Raw genomic sequence first — 26780 nt, forward strand, 5'->3', positions numbered from 1 at the left:
TGCAGCGGGCCTGGCCGCGCGTGGGTCTGGCTCTCTCCTGCATGTGTATGTGTAGTGTCTTTGCCTACGCCAGTGTCACAGTTAACCGGGAAAAAAAAATGGTGGTGCTGTGAAGAAATCTGGCTTTTAGTAATGTCGGGGGGAGCTGAGGAGTCTCAGCCCTTCGTGAAGCCGAGGCCTGGATGGCCCATGGAAACAGAGCGTCAGATCACTGCAGGGAAGGGTGCAGGAGGCGGGAGGGTTGTCCCAGCTGTGTTTCATGCCATGCAGGATATCAGCAGTGGTAGGTCAGTTTTTGGTCAGAGTTTGCAGGTGGCATCCCTCAGGCAAAGAGGCAATTCCAAACTCCGTAGTTTCCTGTGGAAAAATGAGCTGGAGTATTCTTGTCAGTCACCCTGAACTTTACTTTTTTTTTTTGTCTGTCCACTACAGAGGCTGTAAGATTTCTTCACTTATATATTTACTCGGTATAAATAAATGTTGTATTGCAGCTTTTGATGGAGGCAGCTGGAAACTGTAGTAAGCAACATGCCAGAGTGAGTCCCAGTCCCCTGACACAGCTGCAGGAGGTAGAACCCCGTGTGGCAAAGCGGCGCTTGTCACAGGCACGCCACCGGGCTGCGCTGGCACAACTCTTCAGCGGCCTGCGGGAAGCTGTTTTATCCCAGTCAGACAACTCGGCCTCAAAGGTGCGGAGCAGGGACTATTTCTCTATGCATTGCTATCTAACATATGTGGGTAGGTTTAAATTTAGCCAGGTTTATTAGGATGACCACTGTATCTTTACCGGTGCCCGTGTGTGTGTAATTTCACTGGGCACAGCTTTCCTGGGTCTCTTTTACTTCAAAGCTGCCAGCTGAGTGTAAGCAAATTGTTTACTTTGTAGTCTCTGGGTCATGGGTTTATCATGTGCCTTATCTGCACTTTTCTTACAGTTTTTTGCAGCTGTTTAGGGACAGAAGAAGTTATAGGGGAGGGAGCCTTATGAGGTGTACTCTGTCTTCAAGACACTCTGGAAAAATAAGTCAGGAAAAAAACCACCACCAGTACTGTTTATTGGTCTCTACTAAACTAAGAAACTATTTAATAAAAATAAAATTGTTTATAAAGATTAAATTAACCCAAAATGCTACTGGAAAGATGGATATTGCCATGCTCAAGGCAGAGGAATAAGCATAAAGAGTCCTTTTATCCTCAGTTCTGCCACCAGTTCATTTAGTTAGATTAATTACTTTTAGTTTTCCAGTTTGTAAAATGGAGAGCATAATGACTGTTTAGGACAGAAATTGTCCCTGTAAAGGGCCTGCTGAGCCTCATACCTCTCATGCAGTCCAAGGTAAGAGTTTAGTTTGCCATGTTCTGAACAAGATGCAAGTTAAGCTGAAGTCACCATGATCGCAGAAGCCAAGACTAAACAGATACTTGTTTTGTCTAGTCTGAGGGGACTGTCTTCACCTACCAATTCTTAAAATTGCTTTTTTCATAGTATCATGTGCCCCTTGTGTGACTTTTGGGGGCCAAGGAAGTTCAGCATCTTTTGTGCTTTGTTTCTGGCTAAAATATCCAGTGAAAGCTCTGCAAGGTAGATGTCCTGTCTAAAGTGACCATGGGTGGTCTCACTGATTGCATAAATCTTGAAATATTTTTGAGATGTGTATGTTTAAATGCATTGGGCATATGTTCTCAGTTATGCTTGCTATAAATGGTGAAGGAATGATGTGCAGCACCAAAGTTATTCCAGTTTACATCAGTGTAGCTGAGAGCAGAACATGGCAAAGGCTTCTCCTAGCAAAATTCTCATGGGAAATTATTAGTAAAGTCTTATGCCTGAAGTTGGTAGACATCCAACAAGACTTCACAGCATGGTATTTCTGGACATAGTCCAAGAAGAGAACGATTCAAACAAGACCAGTTGCTGACGAAAGAAGATCAGAGTTAAGTAGCAAATGTCTATGTGACTGGGTGTTATGTGTATGTATTGCATAATATATACTCAAACATTTATATTCTATATTTAAGTTTGCTCTGGTATTAGTTCTTTCCCCTTTTCCTATGGTTAAGTGTATCTGGTGAAACAAAACCAACAGTTGTTTTCACAGAGACATCGAGATAACTGAAGGTCAAAATGAAGCAGAAGTGAAGAAAACAACCAAGGCATGTTAAAACATTAATCCAGTCAGAGCAGAGAGCATTCAGTTCTGATTTTGTCTTATGTTTAGTATCAGGTTTTGCGTAAGGCTAAGAAATCTATCCAGAAGCTGGAGCAAACCTTGGGTTCTTTGCTGAAGATGAAAGGTACTGTATGCAAGTATTTGCCTTGGACAGAGTGCCTGGACTTGTTTTTTTATTTATTTTTTAAGTAGAGACAGATAGGTATGCAGCTGAGCCTATTAAAGCATTAGAGCCAACTGTGGCTTTAGTTGTAGCAATAAGTAAGGGATAGAGCAAAAGTCTTATCCCTTACTTATTGCTCACAGAGCACTGCACCTCAGAAATACCCCTCTGGCTCTCAGTCGTTCCTACCCCCTCCCCAGCCTAGGTGAAGGAAAGAAACAAGTAATTCCCGCTATCCCACAGCAGCAGGCAGTTCAGGCAGAGTGCCTTTTGTCATCCTGCTGACGATTCACCCCCAGCAGGTGTGGGGCTGGTGTGGGTCCCCAGGCTGCATGCTCGGGCTCCCACCAAGAGGCTGCAGGAGCACGTGTGCTCCTCCCGGCTGCAGTGACAGGGTGCAGCGCAAGTTGCAGCCATCACAAGCACCTAGCATTGCAAGTCACACACAGCCAGAGCTTAAACTTCAGAACAGCAAGCTCTGGTGTGAGGTAAAGGAGAAGGACAGAGAAGCTGTTGAGGATTTCCTAGTACAGGAAATAGAAACCTCTAGTTAAGGATTTACTCTGATAGAAATGGGTAAGAGAGATGTGGCGGTTTTGTTTTCTTTCAGCTTGGCGGGTCGTCCTCATGCACTTCTCTGTTTTCACCTGCGACACCATGTGTCACACGGGTCTAGTGTGTGCTGTCAGCAGTTGAGGCAGGTCCCGCTGCGGGGCTTCATGCCCTCACCAACCTTGCTTCTGTTTACTGATGCTGGCCACTGCCTCCAGGGGTAGCAAGCAGGACCAGGGGCTGATGCGATAGAGACTTTGGATGTATTTCTGTGTCCCTTCAAGTGTCCAAATTGCTGTCAGCTAGAAAAAAACCATTGCTATTCATGCAACTTGCACCTCCAGTAATTCGCATAAATTAAAAATCACAGTGCTTAAAATGAGCAATCGCCTCAACCCACATCCTTGGATAACCCCTAAAAGTCAGTCATAGGTAGAAGAAATAATTTGACAGAGTAAAACTTAAGATATCACAAGTAGCAAGGCTGGCTGAGCAGAGTTTGGAGGTAAACTTCCCCTTGTATTTACTTTCATATATGCGTACTGCTTGTGAATCATGGGTCGGTTGTCAGGGGTTTTTACATGTAATTTGCTTATTATATGGCAATCACAAAATAACTGTGTTGACTGGTGCTTGCCTGGACTTTGGTTTGCTTGTTGTTTTCAGGATCAGTTCTGTCAGACCAATGTTAGGAAGAAGGCATTGATTCTATGTTCCTCAATGATCAAAAACTCTGTAGGAGTTACACTGTAGGAGAGGCAGAAGTTTCTCCTTTCACATCATTTTTGCCTAACGAAATGCTCTGGCTCATAAAGAACCAGTTATTGAAATTATTCTATTTGATTGGGGCTGAAGGTGAGAGGGAAGCCAAAAGTGCCACTGATGTGACAGTAACCTTTCTGCTGACGACAGAGTCCTTCAGCCTGGAGGATGGGAACCCATCCAGCTTGGAGGAAGTCAGGGAGGAATATGTCAAGAGGCACTTCAGCAATCACAGGTAAGGGCTTATACCAATCAAAGAAAGATGATGATACTTTGTACTTGCTTCCATCCCAGCATTTCTGAACCTCTTTGTCATTGTTACTGAATTTCCAAGCTAAGGCCTTTCATTGTGAGGAAAAGATGAAGAGATTTCACCTGGACCCTTGTAATCCTCCTGTACAGTGCACAGACACTCTGTGCATGTTGTTGGTCTTATTTACAGTCAGTGCTCATATTTCCTTTCCCTTCTGTGTAGCTCATCTCCACCAAGGAATTCTCATTTACCTGCAAAGCAAAAGGGGAAGGAGAAAGCTGGCTTGGGAAGAATGGTCCTGGACTCTGGAGTGACCATGACAAGGGCCTTATTAATCCAGTTAAGTTGTTCATGTGGCTTTTTTTTCATGTGTGTTCTTTCCAGCACTGCATCAGCCTCGGAACCTGTGAGTGAGAATGACTCTACTGTCTGGTATTTGATGCAAGAATGTGAAAAACAAACAATGGAAGAGGATGGGAAGACAGAATTTTTTCAGTCTCCAGACACTTCATCCCTGGATGTGGTGGAATTTGAACGGTAGGTGCACCCCCTGTTGCCTTCATTTTTTAAATTTGTTTGCATTGATGCTGTGCATCCAGTTGCTGCAGTTTATGCAGCCCTGCTGGAGCCTGTATCTGCCTTGCAGAAGCCTTGTGCCAGCAGCTTTGACCCTGCTGGTGATGAAGCTGAGCACCTCCCAGGTCCCATCCCTGTAACTTGCATGTGAATGGACTCCCAGTACTATAGCAGCCCCCAGCTCTGCAAGCCTTGTAAAATCTCTGAGGATTTTCCACCCATCCTCAAGAAAGAGAAAAAAATTTATTTCAAGTGTGTCAGTCCATGTGTGGCCATGCATTACTGCTGTCCAGGTGGCTTGCAGAGTAAGATGCAACATACCTGCTAACAGCAGTGGTTTAACAGGCAAGCTCAGGTGGAACAGGAGGTTATTCATGCAGAATTATTCATGCAGGTGCATGTCCCTGTGTGTTGGTGGTATCAGTACCGCTATCAATTTGTATCCCTGCAGTGGGGCTAGATTTTAGGAATAGAGGAGTTGCTGCACAAGATGAAATTCTCAAGAGTCTAGCTGTACGTGTTCTGGGGGGGGCAGGAACCAGAGCAGGCAGATACTTTCTCCTACAGTGATGTTCATCCTGCCTCTAATGGCATTGTTATGAGGAGCTTGAGCACTGTTGCCCCTTTCAGAAATAGACCCTCAGCTCCTGTCGGCTTGGAGTACTTCTTTTGTGGGATCATAGCATGATAAGGCTGGATGGGATCAGGGAAGATAATGTAGTCCTTAGCCTGAGGGCTGCAGAATAGTGGTCATCTGGAAGATACCAGAAAGCACTCCTCAAAATGTCTGCAACACAAGGAGGGAGGAGGGGAACATAAGCATTACACTTACAGCTAGTGGGTGCAAGTCTGTATCTCCCTCAGCTCCTAAGTGCCTGATGCAGGGCCTAAAAATTAAAGGCCACTGTTCTCATGTCAGTGGGCCATGTATTTTAATCTGGAGTTGTATGGTAAAATTACTGGTTTTTTTCAAAGTTATTGGTATCTTAAGACTGAGTACATTTTATTCGTCACATTCTTCCCCTTGCTGTCAGACAGCACTAGGAAGTACTTACAGGTCATGGATGCTTTTCCAAAAGGGTGACTAGTCATTTAACTGAGATTTGAGAAACAGATGGATGTCTGATCTATCCTATACCATCAAGCAAAGTCAATTCCACCCTGACCATTCCACAGTTCAAAACATGCATTGCAGGAGAATCCACAGCTGCAGCTGGCATCCTCTTCCACAGGATCACCACCATAAACAAAAACTTCTGCAGTTCCTTTTCTTTTGCTTTGAACTGGTGCTTATTTATAAAATTCTCTTGGATTATTGAGTTTTTCATCAAAATGACACTGCAGGCATGCCAGCAGGTGGCACCAGCCTCCTGCTACTGTTCCTGCTTTTGCTCCTGTGAGAATTGGAGGTGGCTGTAGTAAGGTATCACTTACAAGACCTTGAAATGTGCTGAATCAAGGTTTTCTGGAGGAAGTAAGCTCTATTTCATCAAAGGCTGCACAACAGAGCCATAAACACCTGACTTTCCCCTTCTTCACTGGCAAGGTAGACCAGCGCCTGTACTGTGTGGACTCTAGCACTTACCCTACAGTGTTATGGCAGACTGCAGTTGGTTCATAACTGATTCTTCTCAAAAACTGATCTTTTAAAACAGGCATAAAACAATAGGGACTCTTCAGCAAAGAAAATAACAGCCTTTTGGTGATCATCTAATCACATTATTTGGGCAGCATCAGAAATGCTTTGAGCTTAAAAGGACTAGGTTTTGTTTCCATGTTGAGCAGCAGGAGCTACAATGGTAGGAGTATACAGTACTCTGTCCAGTGCAAAACGTGGTTGTCTCCTTTCAGCTGGGAAGGAAATAGCTGAGGCATGGTTCAAGCTTAATTTCTTTATCAAAGCAGTCTAATGATTCATTCTTTTGAATTCATATTCTTTTGTTTGAGAAACTCCAGATCCTTCGTTTGGAGCTGGACATTCAGAATCCTTGATGAGCACAATACCTTATATAAGAACACTTATTCCCCTCCTGGTATTTTGTTTCCAGCAATGGTGGAAAATACTCCAGAGTATGTTAACTGGAGAGTAAACATGTTTGGCTTGCTTGCAGAATTATCTTAAAATTTTCAATATTGGTTTGCTGGAATAGGTATTTTTTAAAAAAAGTGAACTCTTTTGAGTTATTTTCTCATGGAATGTTGTTCAGTTAATCAGGAAATGTGCTCATTTGGGACATTTTCCAAGGAATCATTTTGAGCCCAAACTTAGTAACAAAGACTGCTGTTTATAGAACTCTGGGTTTGTACTCCTTCAATCTTATTTTTTTCATCTGAGAAGCTCTAAGCATTTAATAAATGTAAAATAACCTTTTGTACTGCTTTCCAAAACAGACATTACAGTGCTAACAGAAGAAGCAGGCTTGTTCTGAGATTATTCACCAGGTTGAAATTACAACATTTATGTTCAATTGCCAGTGTCACTACAGACTGCAGAGAGGTCAGTCTTAGGGATGCATTTCCTCAGATGCAAAATGGTGGAAATTGAGCTCCCACGCTCATTTAAATCAGAGCATCCAGGCCTGGAATAGTCTCTTTCTGTCTCCATGTATAGTACCTAATACATCAGGATATTACCTCAGCCAAGGCTTTCAAGTGTAGTGCAATGCCAGTAGAAGTATAAAAAGTGACTTACAGTGTCAAAGCCTCAGGATACAAAGGCAAGTAACTCAAAAATTACTGAATGCCAAAATGAGGTTTGCCTGTGCAACAAGTACAGCCTGCAGCGCCTGGAGCTTCTGTTGTGAGGCAGTCCTGCTGAGGCTGCGGCTGGAGCCTGCCTGTCACAGATGAAATCTCGGCAGAGCAGAGTTGCTGAAATCTTCAAACAGTGTTGGGCAACCTTCAGTAATTGTATGAAGTCTTAGAAGGGGGAGTCAGTAAAGTACTTCTGAATCAGAGCTACTCCCCAGTCTCCTGCTGGTTTACAGTAGATGGCTGCCTTGTAGCCTGCTCTTAAGAGATGCTCCCTTTCCTTTTATTGCAGATACCTGTGTTTTTATAAGCACACAGTGGACCTGCTGATAGAGCATGGAATTGTTTGCACTGAGGAGGTACCTCTTCCTGAGGTCTCCACGGCCATTTCCCACCTCTGGCAAGAGCTTTCTGAAGAAAGGAGAGAAAGCATCTTGCACTACTATAGCCAGAGAGATTTCCTCATGGATCCTAAGGCTGCTTGCCAAGAGCCTGCGTGCACTGAAGGTAGTGTGAGGGACAGCCAAGGTAACAGTGAGGAAGCCAGTGGTTCCTCAGACTCCACACCAGAGGAAGTAAGTGCTCAGTAACACACATCATCCACCTCTGAAACTCCAAGCCTTCAGTTGCTAATTGTGTCTGCAGCTTTTAATTTGAAACATACAGGAGTTGCAATTAAGCTTTCCCAAGACCACTTGAATGTGTAAGTGGACACAATAAGCTGACTTTGAGTAAATGTCTGCACCAGATTCTCTCTTAGGAAGATACACAGCAAACTATAGGAGTGCAGTGCTAGTCTCCACCAACCTGTAGAGCTTCTGTGCTAAGTAACAGTTAAATTTGCTCTAACTTCTTCCAGGGGGAGGGAGCAAGAATACGAATTATACAGTTACTGTACTCTGCAAACTCTCCAGGCAGCACAGATGAGCTAAATCCAGAAGGAATATCCAGTTTGCCAAGCCCTGTTGTCTTTTGGGTTGGGTGGGTTTTTTATCAAAGCACTTAGTAGCAAAGAGAAAGTATTTGTAGACCAGTTCCAGTGGCACAGGGCTAATGACTGCCTGTACCGTGCATCTCTGCAGAGCCAAGAAGTCAGTGACTGAGTAGACCAGGGGATTTGTTAAAAAGAGGTGAAATAATAGACAACTCTTTGTAAACTGTTCCTGGAGCGCTGATTACTTAAAAGCAACTAGCTGCTCAAAGCCATATGTGTAATTTTAATAGCTGCAAGGGAGGGACAGGTGTCCACCTTTAGCATATAAGTAATTGCAATAACATGTTCTTTTTGAGTCTCAGGACACAATTCATATTGCTGACCTCCTTAGGAAATGTCATGGGGATGTTGCATGTGCAGTACTTTCTTGCATAGAAAATGTGTGAACTGCATTAGGGCAGAGTGAACTAATCTCTGTCTGTCATGGGGAGCATCCAAACTCCTTTGTAAGCCAGGTTGCACACTAGAATCAGATTTGGGGAGACTGGCTGGGGGGGACCCCAGCCATAAGCAGCAGTCCACAGTCAAGTCTCTAAAGCACTGATACAATTAATGGTTTTTTACTGATTTTTTTTTGAGATGTTAAGTCTAATTCCTAGAGGTTGAAGCACAGGCCTAAGGGAGTGGACTAACCTTGTGTTCCTAGTCATGAAATATAGTCATTCCTTATTATTCCTGTCTCCATAAAACCCTCTTGGTTTACTCTAGCCATAAACATAACTGTTAAATGGAAAGAAAGAACATCATGCTTTTAAAGACTTAATTATTAAAAATTATGCCCTAGGTAAAACTTTTGGGTGGCTGGATATTTTGACATCCAAAGTGTTTTCTCTGATAGGTAATGTTTGAAGATGCATTTGATGTTGCTGCTGGTTTCCTTGACAGAAGCAAGACTCAGGGAATGTCTAGCCAGAGGTAAATTACAAACTCACCTGTTTTGCTAGACAGGGTAAGTTAATAGCTCACTGTCAATACTCCACGGCAAGTTTGCTGTGGAGTAAGGCAATAGCCTAGCTTCCTTTTTTTGTGCCTAATGTTTAGTAAATGGTTAGAATAGCAGCCTCTAGCAATTGTGTTCACAATAACACTGTCTCTTAAGGTGCAAAAGTGAAATGATTAATAGGCATTTATGGCAGAATCAGTAAGAACCACTTATTAAGAGCACCCTGTCACTTCAGGATAAATGGGGTCCTTCTGATTTTCTTCACCACTCTGCATAGTTTTCCATCTTTCACAGTATTTATAATGTTTTCCTTTTCTTTCTCTCACTAAACCAGGTTAGGAGGACCATAAGGCATTCCCTGGATAAGTCAGCTAATCGTAAACTGTGTTCTCATTTAATGAGAGAACAGTGATCATTTTTTTAACATTGTCTCCCTCACCTTTTTCAAGTACCCTAATTCAGTCACAAGGAGGTGATCAAGCTAAAGTGTGGTTGACCTGAACATTAACAGCAAAGGAACACAAGGCCTATTATATAATAACATCTCTTTGCTCTGCCGGTCCGATGAGTTACCTAAAAGAGAACATATCAAATACAAAGCTGGCACTGTCTTTGATTTTTTCCCAGTAGACCAAAGAAAGAAGAGGGTTGTTTTCCTCGAGGAAAATCACATTCTGACTCATCTTTTATGCATTCTTGCTACTTAGTCTTCATTAGGATTGTTTCTTTCTGCAAAGAGTGTTTTTAATCTGTTTTTTAAATCCTGTTTTCTACTTATTTTTCCATATTTACAGCGTTCTTTAGTGTGAATCTCTTTCTCTTTTGCACCACCATTCCACTTTGCACTTCCAGAACAGAGTGAATGGAAATAAGGTTGTTTTGGCTGTTGATCAGAATATACTTGAATACATAATAAAGCTTAATAAATATGTATCCATTAAATAACATTTATTAGGTCACAATTGCTGCTTGATTTTAAAATAAGATTAAGTATTCCTTAATACTGAAATGTATTGCCATAATCTTTGCAACCTGTTTTTGGTCCCAAATTAGATTAGTATTTCAGTAGGCAGCATTTATCCTGTTCCCTTCCTTCCCTATCACTCTGTGCCTTGTAATTCTGGACAGGGGCATTAAAAACTTTGTAAAATCCCAGGGAGAATATAGAGGTGAGGTCCAGAATGAATATCTTATCTTTTTGCCAAAGTTACCTGTTAGCTGAGTACAAACCTGCCAGTGATAGCTAATATGTCATTTCATGACCACATGTTACTGCATTCACTCAAAAGACTTTACGAAAGGAGTCAAAACTGTTCCTCTGAACAACCCTACCAAATACACTACTAAATAACCATTGTTGCTCTCTGTTACAGTGGATAGATATTTTTCCCCAAAACAGTGTTACTATAGCTGTCACATGTCAGCACATCTCTTTCTTGTGATCCTGGTTTCTTGTATTGCTGTTCTCTGTTCTTACATATCTTCCTTGCATTTGTTAGACAATATTTCATCAATACATTCACCTCTGTTCCTCCTTGTCTTGCTTGGCTATTGTCTATGATATCAGAATCATCTTGAAAACAATTTAAATCTTTTTAAATTTATAAGTAAAATGTGGAGGAGAAAAAGTAAGTAGGAGGAGAAATGAAGGAACAGGAAATTAAATGTATCTGGTTCCATTTTCAGTTTGGCATTTGCAAGCTGCACTTCTGACAATCCAGAGGATCACCACAGACTCTATCTGCAGATCACTGACTTCCTAAAAAGCCTCTTCTTTGCTAATACACAGTTTTGCCAGGTAAGATTTGTGAAAGGATTCCTTATAGATGGAGCAATGTCAGAAAGGGATTTCTGTTTTCTGTGCTTCTGATCATGTTGTCCATAATCATTACAAATAAGAACTTGGGGTTCATCACTTCAGATGTGTCATTCCAAAAGCAGTAGGATTGCTTTTGTGAGAGGCAAAGTGTGAGGAGTCGTTATTGCTTAGAATATTATTCAAAATGGCAAATGACATGAGGAATTTTTTTATTGCTTGCATGAAAGTTCCTTGTGGAAAAGCTTGAGTGATCTAATCTGAGCAGGCAAAGCTCACTTTGCAGTTCTCCACTAGCCGCCAGCCGCTTCATTCTGAGCTCAGTGGGACCACCTTCTGCTTGGCTGGGTGCCAGGTTCCCTACCCTGAGCTCTCCCCTGGCAGGCCTTAGGAGTAGGATATTTGTGTTCTTGAAAGAGCTGCTGAACAGCTGCTGAGCTGCTTCTTAACCTCAGCCTACTGTTGCAGGTTCTCTGAGACAGAAGACATTGTGGTTGCAGTGTTCTTCCTCCCCTTTGTGCCCTCCTGCCAAGAGCTTGCATGTGGGTGGAGGACCAAAACAGAGATATCCCTCAGCCAGACCATGTTTGTTTGGGCCCAGTCTCAATTGTACATCCACAGTAGCCACTGTTTTACTGTTTTCTAATGCCTAGCTTCCACCCAGTCTCTGTTTTACTGGAGTAGATGCTCCTTTGGAAGAAATAGAGTGTTTGTGATTAGGGGTAATTGGGATAGAAAACAAAGCAGAAACCAGTGTAGCGCCACTCTCTGAATGTATCACATAGTGACTGCTGGGTGCTGTTTGCTTCCCTCATCTCACAGAGACAGTAGCACTAGAGGTGGTGCAGAGAATGGGAGCAAGTGCAGCAAAAGGCATTAAACAGGAGGTACTAGAGTAGGGCTCTTCTGCAAAAAGAACTGAGAGCTACCGTGAGAGAATTTTGATCCTAAATGGTGTGGATTTGGTACACAGAATGATTATTCATTGTGTCTAACATCAAAAGAACTAGAAAGCACTCAATGACATGAACAAATAATATATTAAAAAATACTTGCACATGCAAATTACCAGATTTAGCTCCTGGGGCATCAATCCATTGATGATTATGGAGGTCCAGACACAATTTCCAGCTTAGAAGGTCCTCACAGCACTGTTTGCCATAGTGTGGGAGTATATATTGTGGAACAGAGCACACTGTATGCATAATTCTTGCACTTTTTGTCTAAACATCTGCTCCTGGCTGTTGTCAGAGACCAGGCACTGAGTCCAGGCTATGTTCTTTGTAAAAGCAGAGCTCTTCCTATGTTTATGTAAATGACCATGAACTGAGCATGCCTAGAAAAGAAAGAAAAGCTTAAGGCAAGATGCGATTTTTTTTTCAGTTTTACATTTCTTTTGTGAACATCATGCCTGGCAGCATTGGGTGGTCCCATTTAGTGCTTCTGCTTGATGCTGCATTGTTGTATGTGAGCCCAAGTCCATCTCACAGCTTCCAGATGAGGTGGTACGAGAAGAGGTAGTGTCTCTCTTTCAAGCTTTGAAGAGGGACATTTGAAATAAAAGTAGGAGAATGGGAATGATGCGAAGACAGGCAGCAAAAGAAGCTGAAGTACTGCAGATTGACAGTTGACTGAGCTCTATGAATCCAAAAGGAAATAAAAGGCTGCATGCACTTCTTTTATGCAGGAACTTTGAGTTGTCTGCGATAAGACAATAAAAAGGGAGTTTGAGCAGAAATCACCCAGGCTAGAGAAGACTAATGATGCGAAGGTCACAGTCTGTTTTGGTTTAGATAACTGCAGTACAGCACATCTAAAGAGTCCTGCCAAGAGGGAAGAAAAAAAAAAAAAACCAAACCTGACAGGAGTTTTTTGTTTTGTGAGTAGAAATTCAGCTCCATCTCAAAGCAAACAGTTTGAGGCAGTTACAGAAGTAGTTGCAGAGTGGGGCTAGGAGATGTTCCAGCTAGCTTGAAACACACCAACTCAGGCAGCAGCAGGGAGCTCAGTATAGACTACACACCTTACCCCAGAAATTAGGCTGAGAGCATTGGAGACTCCTGGACTTGACAGGGAAAGGAGGCCTTCCTGCTTACCTCATGGGTGTGACTGAACCTCTGCAGACCATTCGCCTTCCCTTGATGTAGTAACTGTGCTGGTGCTACACCAGCCCGGGAGTTTGGGCAGTGCTGGGATAAATTATCCCAAGGATAAAGTGATGTCCTGGTGCACTGTGTACACACCTTATAGAACATACAGAGGTGAGTAGCAGGTACAGTACCAAGGGCAGGCATGTTATGTGCACCTGACTGAAATACAAAGGGCAGCCTATGGTCTTCTTTCATTTCATCTGCAGAGCTGATGAGATGATGGGTTTTATTGCTGGTCATTACATGCCTGTGCTCTGTTATGCCTTTTCTGATTAATTGTCTGGGTACAAAGTACTATTGTCAGATTGTGCATGTTTACCATTTCGTAGTCACAAATCCACTGAGTGCAGCTCCTTTTGAGCCGCTGCCCTGGCTCTCAAGGCTGCTGAGAGCATGCACCCCACTGGTATAAAATGCTTAAGAAAGACTTGCATAAGAGGAAGGAGGAAATCATTTGGACAAGGAAAGGGAGGGCTATTAAAAGGACAGTGACACAAAAGTGAGAACAGCAGCATGGGAACTGAGCTGTGTGGTAGAGAAATATTTCTGAGCATGAAATTAGTTAAGCAATTCTATCATTTTTCAAGAGCTGGTGTCTTAAGGTCACATCATAAGAGATGCTTAGCAGTAAAGAATTAATTTAGATTGAGGTCCAAAGGTTTTACAGTATCTAAATGCAAGTCAGTGGTGTGGTTTTTTTTTTTTTTCTAAATAGCACTGAACACCTTTACATCTTCAAAGGCACACTTTCTTTTAAAATTATGGATTTTAGATGAGTCACTTGACAAGCAAGTGGGATTTAGTGCTCCTTAAGCTATACATTTTTTTAAATAGCACCTATTTTTAAAAGCAGTCTTGCCCTAAAGAGTCTTGCATCAATGCAGAAGGCGGACTAGATGGACTGCAGGCATGAACACTTTCATCTCCTAGACTTTGATTTCTGAAGAGCCACTTATTCTCTGTAAGTTGGCGAAAGAGAAGACCATTTCCTTCTGTTCCTGAAAGAGCAGCAAAGCCTGAAGTCAGTAGAAGTTAAAGGCTCAAGGAAGCTCTCATATCTTCAGAGCCTGTTGTGTGACCTGCTTGCTACCACGGTCAGTAAAACCTGTGTAAATGATGTAAATAGACACAGGGTGGAACCCTGTGATTTTAAAAATAAATTGGTTGAACATTTGAGCCATTCTTCATCAAGCACCTCAGGCACTTGACAAGTGCTGGTTGCTGATTCAGAGAGGAAGGAGGGTTCATCTGACACATGCCAGCACTTGAGCAACTAGCTGTATATTTGAAACACAATCAATTCTTGTGTTTTTTAACCCTGCTTGACTTTGGGGTGGCTTTCAGGAAGAAGATCTTCAGTTCGATTATGAGACTGTGATGTTGAGGTGCACCGAGACCTTCGATGATGAAGATTTCTAAATAGTATCTCTGCTAACATTTTGCCAAGCACCTGGTACACCAGGCATGTGAAGACACTTCACCTCTTTCAGTGAAGCACCTCTCTGAGCAGAGTGTGGAGATACTGTGTCAAAGTGGTTTGTTACTGTTGACTTCCCATTCCCTCATCAGTGCTTCTTGATATACCAGTTGAGTAATTTATACCTTCAAAAGTTCCAGGTTTTAAATATTTATAAAATCTTTAAGAAATACTCTTTGTCTATTGTTTTTCATGTTTAACCTCACTTCACAAGTAAAGTGAGGTATGCACAATTAGGTGACCTTGTCCAGCACAAGCTGTGGAAGAGCTGCAGGGAGTTCACATCAGTGAGAGCCTGCACCTCCCCTACAGGATGCAATCACAGAATCATGGAATGGTTTGGGTTGGAAGGGACCTTGAATATCGTCTAGTTCCAACCCCCCTGCCATGGGCAGGGACACCTCCCACTTGACCAGGTTGCTCAAAGCCTCATCCAGCCTGGCCTTGAACAGCTCCAGGGATGGGGCATCCACAGCCTCCCTGGGCAACCTGTTCCAGTGCCTCAACACCCTCACAGTGAAAAATTTCTTCCTTAAATCTAATCTACATGTACCCTCTTTCAGCTTAAAACCGTTACCCCTTGTCCTGTCACTACATGCCCTTGTAAAAAGTCCCTCTCCAGCTTTCTTGTAGTCCCCCTCCAGCTACTGGAAGGCTGCTAGAAGGTCTCCCTAGAGCTTTCTCTTCTCCAGGCTGCACAACAACAGCTTGTCTTGTGGGGCCTCATATGGGAGGTGCTCCAGCCCTCTGACCATCTTCATGGCCCTCCTTCGAACTCGCGCCAACAGGTCCATGTCCTTCTTATGTTGGGAACCCCAGAGCTGGACACAGTACTCTAGGTGGGGTCTCATGGGAGCAGAGTAGAGGGGCAGAATCACCTTCCTCGATCTGCTGGTCACACTTCTTTTGATGCAGCCCAGGATCCAGTTGGCTTTCTGGGCTGCAGGCACACATTGCTGGGTCATGTTGAGCTTCTCGTCAACAAACACCCCCAAGTCCTTCTCCTCAGGGCTGCTCTCAATCCAGTCTCCAGTCAACCTGTATTTGTGCTTGGGATTGCTCCAACCCATGTGCAGGACCTTGCACTTGGCCTTGTTGAACTTCATCTCAAACTGCAACCTGCAAAAATCACAAAGTGCCCTGTACCCTGCCTGTGATTACTTTTCCTGTACAATTTTCAGTTTGGGCTAACAAGGAAAGAGGGATTTCCACACAGAACATGAGATGAGGCACTTCCATCTCTTTATGAGGACAACAGCTGTGGCCACCCACTCCTAAATTGCCCAGAGAAGTGCAGGCACAATAATACATTTTGGATAATTGACTTTTGCAAAGTCAGTAAAGCTGAGTGAGCAGCCCTGTGCTATTCTGACACATCTCATTCTTTGACGAGTAGTGCTCCTCAGGTAGTGTCGCAGAATTAAAAATGCTGTGAGGATGAGTGAAATCCTTCATATCTCTGAGCTGTATTAGAGGATCTTTGCAGACTCAGACAAGTGGTGTTCTGGCAGTGGTTATGCTGAGGTCATGCTAACAGCCATCACAAACAGAAAGACAAAAGTTTTATTTTAAAAGCTAAACTGAAGCTGGCATGCCCAGGTTTTAGTCTTCAGCAGCTGGGCTTTTAGGCTGAATCCAAGGGGGCTGGGCTGTGGCCCAGGACTGCCTTGGTGCATAAAAACATGATACATGCAGCTGTATTTCAAAACACACCTGTGGAGCCTTGTACAAGTACAAGGGGAGACTAATTCTTCCAGAGTACCTTCTGTCTCTGCGGTTGAGGCTGTGGTAGCTTGCCCAGGTGGGTGTTTGCCAGGCTGCTGTGTTTGGAAGTGGATGCAGGGGGAGGGTAGGGGGGGCTTCTGACTGCAGATCCTGTTTGGGTTGAAGAGCCCCTCTGAGTTCTCCAGGGTGCAGCCTTGCCTTTCCCTGGCCTTTGTAGTGTGCTTCATGTGTATGGGCTGTCATTGCTTTGAGGCTCTAAGCAATGCTGGCTCTCCCTCCACCTCCTTTCCCTCTCATTCTAAAATGCCAAGTGGGCGCATCGCCTGGGCAGTCTGGGTTTTAGGACGTGTGCTGGTTGAAATACATGTACAGACTTTGCAGGGGATCCAAGGTCAAATCATTCTTTCCTTTAGGTAGAACAAGAGTCATATGTACATATCTAGAGTAGTAAGTGTTTGCATTAAGTGTTCTGCCTGTGTTTTCTTACCATTGTGTAGTTTTGGGGGGAAATAGGTTAGTTTTTCTCAGTGTTGAGGCTACTTTTTCTACAACTTTTTAGCTGTAGAAATCTTACATGCTTCTCTCATCACCAGTTCCATTTGCCACACAATCTTTGGTCAGTTTTGTTACATTAATGAGTCTTTCACCATGTCCATTTTAATTACTGCATCAGCTGAGGTCAAACTTGGCAATACTGGCATGTACCATAGGACAGCCATGGGAGTAGATAATGTTCAAGGGTTAACAACCTTTTCTTATCAGCCTTTCACCCCCAACCTTTTGAAGGACAGTACAGAACACAAGTCAAACAGCAGAATATTTCAATTTCAAATTACTTTAACCCTGCCACTTACCAGTGGAGACAGTTCTAATGGACACCATACGCTACGTAGATGCATTCACTTGATCATCACACGTCAGAGCTTCTGATGCTTCACCAGGACGATTTTAGGTTAAGACCGGCGTGAACATCAATGTGAAACAACAGGCGTATTCAGGTAATGATGTGAAAATAGTAACTCCTACAGGTGGCAAGCGGCTTTGTGAGAGGTATTACTGCATTAAGGAGAAGATGGAGAGCACATCACTTTGGTTCCTCCTGTTGCATGATCCTAGTTTACAAGAGCACAGGCCCATGCGTAACATGGGAAGGCAGTTTCCTCTCCTGCAGAGCCAATGCTACCACAGACAATAGCTCTTCTGCCCTGGCATGCATGGGGTCTGCTCTGCCTTGGCAGGGAAGCAGCCTTAATTCCTGAGCACGTTATTGCTATGTGTGTGCTGATACTACCACTTTGTGCAGCGCTCAGTGGTTGGTCTGATGGAAACTTTTCATGAAAAATATCTGGAAAATGTAGGCTAGCAGCCTACTGGGGCAGGGTGATGGGAAGGAGTTTGTAGGCAGAAAGGCAGCAGGGAGGGAGTAGTGGGAAACGTGAACGCAGCAGTGGAGGTGTGGCTGTTGCAGGGGTTTGGGCAAGCCAAGCTAAACGGGGCAGAGCAGGACCAGTTACGTTAATTACAGCTGTGCTGTAGCGTGGCAGCCCCTTGCTTTATGACCTACTGCCCTGGTCACATCTTGTGAGAAAGCTGTGAAAATGAGCCACTGATGAGCAGTTCTAGAGCCAGTGCAACCAGGTACAAACAAATACCCATCGCTGGATCTCCTCATCCAGAACAGCAGGAGCGTCTGCCTGGACTTCCTAATTGTCTGTCTGCCTCTCTGCAAAGCTGCAAGCAGGGTGACCCCACGCCTGGCTGAAATCAGTAAGTCTTGCAACACTCAGGACTCACCAGTAGCAGAAAGCATAATACAGCTGGCAGGTAGCTGGCTGTTCTCCAGGAAGAACAGCCCTCAAGTGTTCAGTTTTACACTTGAGAATCCTTTGGTTTTCATTTATTTTCATTAAGTAGCAAATAAACAGAAGCTGTGTCTCTGTGGTGCAAAGCCAAAGCTGTTTCCAAACCTCAAGCAGCCACATGCAGCTGAGGAGTGGTGGCCCTGCAGTCCAGCCCCTGCCTACTTCATTTTCAAATTTGGAAGAGTCCCCCTGAGGCAAATAAAAGGATATTTTACAAATATATAACAAACACACCAAAGGGGGGATTTTAAAGGACATTTAGGAGCCCAAGCTTGAAATAAGCATGTAAACAGCTTCTGAAAACTGCCTCTAAGCCTTAGCAACAGCAGACACAGCTGCCCCAGACCAGCATACCCCCTATACAGCTGTCTGCGCCTCCTGGGCTGAGGGATGCTCCAGGGAAATGAATGAGCCTCTGCTGGGGATTCAGGCCCCCTCATGCCAGGAACTGTGAAGTCAGGCCCAGCTCTGCTGCAGGGAGCTTGCAAGCCACATACAAGATGGGGACACAGGAGGTGGGAGTGCAGGAGGACAGCACAACAAATGAGCAATGGGGGAAAAAAAAGCCAGCTGAAAACTGTTTTTTATAGGAAACCTGTGACAATTTTTTTTTTTTTTTAACAGCGCTAAAGCAAATATAAACCTCTGGCACTTGGCAGCATCCTAACATGTCTTACAAGGAGAAGCAAAAAGATAAAGCTGCAGCCTCCACAGCGCTGGCACAGAGCCAGTAAAATCACTGAGAGTTACCCATTTGTGCTTCCCACCCCACTTTTTCCATGTGGGGATCCCAACCGTAGCACTGAAGGCTAACGAGTACAGCAGGCTTTGACCCTGTTGGTGTGGCTTGAGTGCCTCATTCATTAGCTGTGTATCCTGTTCCCATCCGAACCACTCCTCCAGTGTGTGCCGGATCTGGCCAGCAGCAGCCTGGCAGCTTCACTACAGGACACTACAGCACATGTAAATTCCAGAGGTCTGATGAGTTCAAACCATGGATTTGCCTGCTAGATCCCCTTGGAGCATAGGCTGGCTCTAAATGAGCTTAGAGACATAGTCAAGGTTGTGGAGGATGAAGAAGGTACCAGAGCTGAGATGCCTGGGGCTAGTCATCTCTGTAAAATCTGTGATGGGGGGGTGGAGAGGGGGAATCAGATGATGTACTTAAATGTGCAAAGCATTTTTTCTCCCAAAGACATAACAACTACAATCTTCAATGGAGGGACTCCAACCTGCCCATAACAGCAAACTATTTATACCAAAATGTTTCCTCCTTTTGGATTCCCAGTGCTCACACAATTGATCTATTCAGGCTTCATTCACTCCCAAAGCAAAAAACCCCAATATATCCCTTACCAATAAAACAAGCCACATACTGCTACCGCTGCAGGATGGGACTAAAGAACAGGCAGGAGGAATCAAGGCTTTTCATTGAAACCACCTGGGTTTTTGCTTGAGACAGGAGGGCTAAGGAGGCATCATATCACAGCCTTCAGCTGTTCAGCGGGGGGTAGAGAAAAGATTGGGGTCAGGCTTTTCTCAGAAGGTAACAGTGACACAGCAAGAGACAGCAGATACAAGGTGAAGCATCATAAATTCCAGTTAGATACAAGAGAAAATGCTTTTCACCACGAGGGTGGTCAGACACTGGAACAGGATGCCCAAAGAGGCGATGGCTCTCCATCCATAGCTCAACTGGATGCAGTCTTCTGCACCCTGGTCTAACCAGACCAGTTCTGAGCAGGGGCTGGCCCAGATGACCTCCAGAGGTCCTTTCCAACCTAATTACTCTGTGATTCTTTGAATACTACCTGCCACTCCCTATGGCAATCACCCTGAGAAATATCATTACACTGTACATTTTATTTATATCTAAGTATAAATCTCAATGCAGGAAACACAAGCTTACGCTACAGCAACCATGTTATTACACACCACTGGCAACCAACACCACGTGCAATCACATTATATATGGCCATATAGGTTAGGGCTGTTTCTGCTGATAATGGAAAGGAGCAGGAATCTGCAAACTGTTTTCCAGGGAAGTGGCTGTCACTGCACAATCACCACACCAGACAAAACCAGTATGGTGATGGGGGGTTGCAGGACATAGCAGCAGCAGGGATGCATCAGATTGTGAGCAGAAGAGTTTTCTCTTTAATCTTTGAGGATAATTCCCTCATCTTTGTAGGGTTTGGTGCTCTGGGGAAGCTGGCTCCCCTGAGACTGCTCCCAGCACCCCAGGTGGGATTCATTTCAGTGAAGCTGGGTTTTTCTGTTTGATCAATAACTTAAGTAAGGTCTCTAAGACTTCCTTTGTGGTCTAAGGTAGGACAGGCATGTTCAGAAGACAATCCATCCCATTAACCTTAGACATTTCTCTTAAAACAACATTTGTCTGACTGAATTTAAATTATGGTAATATGGAATGAGATTAATCACGACCTAGCAATGCCCACTCCTTCCCCTTGGCCAGTATGAGGTTAAGCCACAAGCGGAGAGCCATTACAGATCTTTAAGGTTGGGAGGATTAGCCTCAGCCCAAAGGATGCCGGAGAGTGGTACAGGGCCCACATCAGGGATGCCTTCTCTTGTGGCCCTGTGAGCAGCCAGGACAGGGGACAGGAAGAGCTCTGCTTCATCTGCTCCTTGGGGTCCCCAAGGCTCAGTGCAAGGAAGGAAACTGAACATCTTTCCCAGGCATTTCTTGGGCTTTGGTGTTCCCCAAAGCGGTATTATGTTCTTCCTAGAGGTGGGCAGGCAGGTCCAGAGACAAGAAAAATTATGCCATCAAGGTCACCAGTGGTGCAGGGGGCAGAGCTGGGAAAAGAAAGCCATTATCCTTCTCCTGCTCCAGCCTCTAACAGCTGCCAGCTCATGTTCAAATGATGGGGGCTGCGGACACGCTTTTCAGACCTCTGCTTCTGAGACAAGTTCATCTGCAGGCCGGGTCCTTATATCCTTGTATCAGCACCTATCTCAGAGTCTCTTTCTGAGCTTGCTTTAATACTGCTTTCCTGTCCAGCAGCCTTCAGTTCATCCATTCTCTTGCCGCCAGGTTGTCTTTTGGGGCAAGCGGGGAGATACCGAAACCAAGAGACAGCGCAGTATTTGGTGCCTATGCCAAATGGGAGATCATAAACCTTGGAAACGAGCTGGGAGTTGTCCGCCTCTCCCTTGTGGCTGTTCTTCCATGCCAGGAGCCCCCGCTCCTCCTGTGTTCCTGCAACAGCAAAAATTAGATCATTGTGTTTAAAACAGCGGGTGTTCCAAGCATAGGACTACCCTGTGTGCCTCACACCCACTTCTCAAATCCCAGCAGACCCAGTACAACATATAGATCCTTTGCACTTCAACCTTTCTAGCTCTAAAGCCCTTCACAAAAATTCACTAACGAGCCTGAGACAGTAAAAGAATCTGGTTAACAGGGTGTCCTTCCTGCTCTTTTTCTGTGGCAGAAAATAGGGTTTCCACTCCTATTCTTATGCCATCCCTCCCCAGGCTCAAGGAAAATAGAGGTTCTTTGCTGTCTGTCAGGGCCAGCTGCAGGTGCTATATCCTATCTTGGGTCAACAGCCTTTCCCCCTCTTTTCCACTGCTGTAGCATCAGCTCAGCCTCAGTTTTAACAGCTCTCATAAGGAAGCATGAGCTGGCTGCTTCCACTTCTTGTAGTTTTGTTTCTCTCTCCCTTCAACCAGCAACATGGCTCTAGGCTGGCATTTTCCCTGAAAGACATTTTTCACAAATAAACCTTTTCCTCAGACTGGGTTGTTCCTGAAAAATTAGGCAGATTTTGATCAGCTGCTGTTTTCCAATCAGAGACCATTTCAGTGATGTATCCTATTCCTCTCCCCTCTCTGGGAGGACTTCATTCACATGATGTTTCATGTTTGGTAGCACAACTCTTACCCATAGAGCAGTAGTCATGAAGACAGAAAATACTAGGAAACACACCCTAGGGCAGGCACAAGCTAGTAGCTTTGCTCATTTCAGCAAATCCTACCTGGAATGGTGTTATCAAGGATAAACCCCAGGAGTCCGCCAACAAACATGCCAGTGGTGAGAAGCACCTGGATCACCTGGTCCAGCTGGATGATTCCTATCAGAAAAACAAAGCTTTGGATAGTGGTGCAGAGAGACGCGTGTTTGACCAGCAACATACCCTGTGCAAAGAGGCTGCAAGCTGCATGCTTGTTTAGACAAGACTTGCAAATTCCAATGCAGAGCTTAAGATTTGGCAATGCAAGGGAGACTGATCTCACTGCCAGTTTCAGACCTGCAGTTTTATTCTGCATAGTTATTCACTGACCCAGCTGCCAGTGGGCAGGAGATGATTTATAAGGACATTAAGAGCCTATTAACAGTGCAGACCATAGCGCTGTCCCAGAAAAAGCCACTCCAAACGTGTTCTGCACCTCCACAACATAACACCAAGCAGTTCTCTACAAAAGCACAAGCTTCATCTCCCAAAGAAATATAGGTATATTTAGCATGGGATGTCACCACGAGTTAATCAGGTGTGATGTTTGTCTGTGAGGACTAATAGACATGAGCAAAATGGCCCAGTGACATACAGCATCTGATAGACCATCTATAGAGTATATGATTTGTGGGCTCAGCTCTTACAACAGCCCACCCAGCATGCCATATATACCTTAAGAGTGGACACTACGGCCTTTGTGACAAACACATTAGTCACATGAGACACAACGAAGGGATAACTGTTGGAGGACTGGAAATTTTGATAAAGTGAATTTGATGGAATTTAGTAGAGGAGTCTGCTCTTGCGTTTTGGAAGCACAAACTTTTATTGTGTATGAGCATGTAAGAACGCTTCATTCACTGGGGTCTTGATTAGGATTCAGTTCTGGAGTATTCTCTTGCCCAAAGTCCCATCCCAGCAATGCATCCCAAGGAACAGCTCTGCAATCCTTAGCCCAACAGAAATCTGGCGAGGTGCAATCACTGATGAGCAGAGATTTCCACACCAGAGCTGCACATCAGAGCAAAGGGCAACAGTCAAAGCACAGCTTTCAGGGTTTTACCAGGAAAAACTGTGTTTTAAAAGGTTTCTCTGGATCAGCCTTTGCCTCACTTTCATGCTACAGAAAATGCTTCTGCTGTTATTTCTTACCTGTTTCCAGCAGTGTACTATTTTTGCTTGCCCAGTTGGGAACCGTGAGGCCAGCAAATACAGAGAATCCAAAGATAAAGATGTTTCTGGAGGAGTTCATATCTGTGTACTGCACAGAGAAATTGTATGCATTACATTTGGAATTACCCAAAACTGTGGATTACCATTGTGTTCATGAGACATGCAGGAGTGCACCTGGGCAGCAGTCCGGTGCTGCTGGGACATTAGTGATCCTGCTGCCCTGGGTGCCAGCAAGCCCTGCCCTGACCAGGGAGCCCTCTGTGATCTAGCCCCTCTGGGTACATGCCCTCACCTTCACCCAAGGAACTGCCAGTGCAAATTCTCAAATGCAAATTGCCAATGCAAATTTGCTGCAGCATGGTTATATCTGACTCAGCCTGGTAAGAACCTGACTTGAAACCAAAATCCCCTTCCCTAGGGATGAAACAGTGCTTGCACAGCTGTTACCTGCAAATTGGAAATCCCCACTGCCGTGATAACTCCGAACATCACAAGGAACATGCCTCCGATCACAGGGGTGGGTATGCTGGCAAACATCGCCCCGACTTTCCCAAAGATGCCACTCAGGAGCATGGCACAGGCACCAGCAATGATCACCATTCGACTCCCTACCTGGGGCAAGAGGAAGAGGAGGCAGTCACGCACAGACCAGCACAGAGAGGCAAGGGATGGCAGGCTTCAGTGCCAGCCTGCTGGGCAGGGATTGCACCGTGGGCCAAAGCACTCAATGGCACGCTCAGTCACAAGTTCAGATGCAGCCGCTGGTGAGCTGGGATGCTCACACTGCACAGGAGGCACCTGTGTTTGCAGACTGGTAAATATTTATCATGAAAGGCACTCTGAGAGCAATCCTGGATCCACACCTATTTACTTAAGTTATCCTCTTTCCTATTGTTATTGGGACTTTAACAGTTTGCTGTTAAACAAAAAGTTTATTCTTAAACTAAGAGCACAATAATCCCCACACACAGCTTTGCTCTCACTCCAGCCTAGAATGTCTTGACAGGCCCATAGTCTGGGGCTGCACCCACCCAGTCAATTCACGGGGCAGTCCTTCCACCAGGGTTTGGATTGCCATCTAAAAAAGGCTGTCAATGAGGTGTCCCATACTGAGCCCTCCATTCCCTGGAGACCAACATTTGGGAGAGCAGAGCTGGCCAGGCTGGCTGCTTTGATCCTGAGCTCTGGGATCTGATATATCCTTCCTATGGTCAACAAAGGGCTAACAAGAAGTGAGGAAGTCTCTTGGTTTGCCACCATCTCTCATCACCCATCTAGCTTTGGTAAAACCAATTTTTTTGCTCTAGGAAGAGCCAGGGTGGCCTTTTCTTTCTTGGGCACTACAGTAAAGACAGGATGAGGCACCAAGCCATGCCTTTCATTCAGATCTGTTAGAGCATGCAAAATAGGAAAGAAAAAGAGTATCTGCCAAACAAAGGGATGAAAGAGACATTTACAGATTATAGAAACTAAAAAGAAAAGCAGCAATATTTATTAGACTTTCCATTCAAGATATGCCTTGCCACACCAAAACTTGGACAGCTTAAAGAATCATTCTCAGATTTACAACATTCGTGTCTTAGGCAGGGAAACTCTGTAATCCTCTGGAAATATTCTATAATTCAATTAAAGATTTTAATCCCCCCCCCTTTAAATATATGAAGAATGTCACATATTTCAAGGAAGGGCTTTTTGTGAATGCTTTCAACAAAAACATTCCCAGTAACTAGTCGTGTCTCTTTATAAGTATTTCTTAAACGTGTCCCTTTAAAATATTTTAAGTTTTACTTGATTATGAAAGATAAATGGAAAAGATTTGGTGGAGAGTTTCAGAATAAAATCATGCATTGCCTTCAGGTGAGCTTTTTATATTCCTTGGGTTAAAACCTTGGGACACCACTACCATCAAAACTGTAATTTAATAAAAGCCAACAGATCAATTTGTTCTGGTATTAGAATGAAGCTTCAGATGCTTCATTTGCCAAAATGTTGAATTACCCAGTAGATGGAGTTGGCCTTAAAGGCAAATTACCTAACCCACTGATACCACAACTGTGAACATGTGCTGCTAAAGCCTCTAGTTTAGAGTTGTTTCAATTATGTCAGGAAAACAAGAAAATAATTTCTCTTTCTTAAGGTTGAAGAAACTTCACAGTTCCCTACTATCTATATGGTGACTCTGAGGTCTTTACCTCTCCTTAAAATCCTCCTCTTCTTTTCTTGGAAATGAGAGCTCAGTACTGGCATGCTGAACTTGGTCAAGCAGCTTAAACATAGGTGCCTGGTGCCATTTAAGGTGTTGCATCTTGGCAGCTTCTGGTAGCTTCTCCTTTGCCTTAACTGGATTGTGGATATCCAAGATATCCAAAGATGTTTCAGGTGGTGCTGGACACCTCTGTTTATACAGAGGAAGCAAGTCCCTTGCATTTCCATTTGTTATGTAAAAATGTTTCCCATGTAAAAAACCAAAATGAAATCTGCCTTGTGCTCCCAGCATCCCCATCTATCCCAGCCAGAGTCTTTACACTGATTTAAGGCTGACTGAGATGAGACTGAATTTTCTGCTCTCTTAAGTGTGACCAGGGTGAGCAGAGGTGGGATCTAACATCCCTCCTGAATCAGCAAGGATGGCATGTCCACCTGAAGGACTTTACGTACATGGAGAGAACATGTTCTGTAATCTGATAATTATGAGTCCGGGCACTTCTCCATTGTGCTACATCCCACACATACAATGTACACAGCTAACTACATGTCAGGGAAGAAAGGGCTCAGGTATATGGTCAGTATGCACAGATTTCTTAGTGACAAGGTACATGGGGTGACAAGCTAAACTGGACTCCATGTAGACACCCAGACAGCCCCGGCTTCTGGAAGCAGCCACTTCAGGCAAATACTAACGCTTCAGTCTGTGAAAAATGGTTATTGTGAGTGAGGTTTATAAAATCCAGTGAAATAAGCAATATTAGAAAGTGGGAGCCATAAGCCAAATCCTGCATTTATTTACTGACTCACAGCTCTGCTGACGTGGCACTGCTTGTTTGACAATGATTTTAAAATGTTCTCTAGCCAGCTGCTGGATGTACCCATCCCCTGGATGTGAAGCTGAGTGAAAATCTGTGGTCTGACTGTAAAGCCTATCTCTGGAACCTCATAAGAGCAATAAGCTATTCAAGAGACTCACAAAACTTCACAGAGAGGTAAAAACATCTTTGTCACCACATTCTATAATCCGAAAGAAATAGTCTACCATTCATGCGATTGCCATCCTTGGTTTATAAAAATTCTGGAATTTGAAAGCCTATTAAATATTTTTTCCCTTTCCCCTTCCCTTCCCTTCCCTTCCCTTCCCTTCCCTTCCCTTCCCTTCCCTTCCCTTCCCCTTTCCCTTCTTTCCCTCTCCTCTCCTCTCCTCTCCTCTCCTCTCCT

General features: G+C 44.2%; 2 protein-coding genes across 2 annotated transcripts in view; one reads left to right on the forward strand and one right to left on the reverse strand.

The window, feature by feature from the left end:
* Positions 1-560: 560 nt before the first annotated feature.
* STRA8 (stimulated by retinoic acid 8) lies at positions 561-14550 on the forward strand (the record flags this gene model as incomplete). The annotated part of the gene is made up of 8 exons (XM_010083622.1): positions 561-689; positions 2220-2295; positions 3799-3883; positions 4286-4438; positions 7521-7803; positions 9061-9137; positions 10852-10963; positions 14476-14550. Coding segments are annotated over 8 exons (990 nt in total), but the record flags the coding sequence as incomplete, so codon positions are not given.
* Positions 14551-21149: 6599 nt separating this feature from the next.
* LOC104469197 (solute carrier family 23 member 1-like) overlaps positions 21150-26780 on the reverse strand; it is a 21033-nt gene continuing 15402 nt past the window's right edge. The window contains exons 9-12 of the mRNA XM_010083621.1: positions 23799-23963; positions 23331-23439; positions 22200-22295; positions 21150-21418 (exon numbers count right to left, since the gene is read on the reverse strand). Coding sequence (XP_010081923.1) covers positions 21150-21418; positions 22200-22295; positions 23331-23439; positions 23799-23963 — 639 coding nt within the window. The remainder of the gene's footprint in view (positions 21419-22199; positions 22296-23330; positions 23440-23798; positions 23964-26780) is intronic.

Source organism: Pterocles gutturalis, unplaced genomic scaffold (assembly GCF_000699245.1).
Source record: "Pterocles gutturalis isolate BGI_N339 unplaced genomic scaffold, ASM69924v1 scaffold2140, whole genome shotgun sequence".
In the NCBI taxonomy this organism is placed as follows: Eukaryota; Metazoa; Chordata; class Aves; order Pterocliformes; family Pteroclidae; genus Pterocles; species Pterocles gutturalis.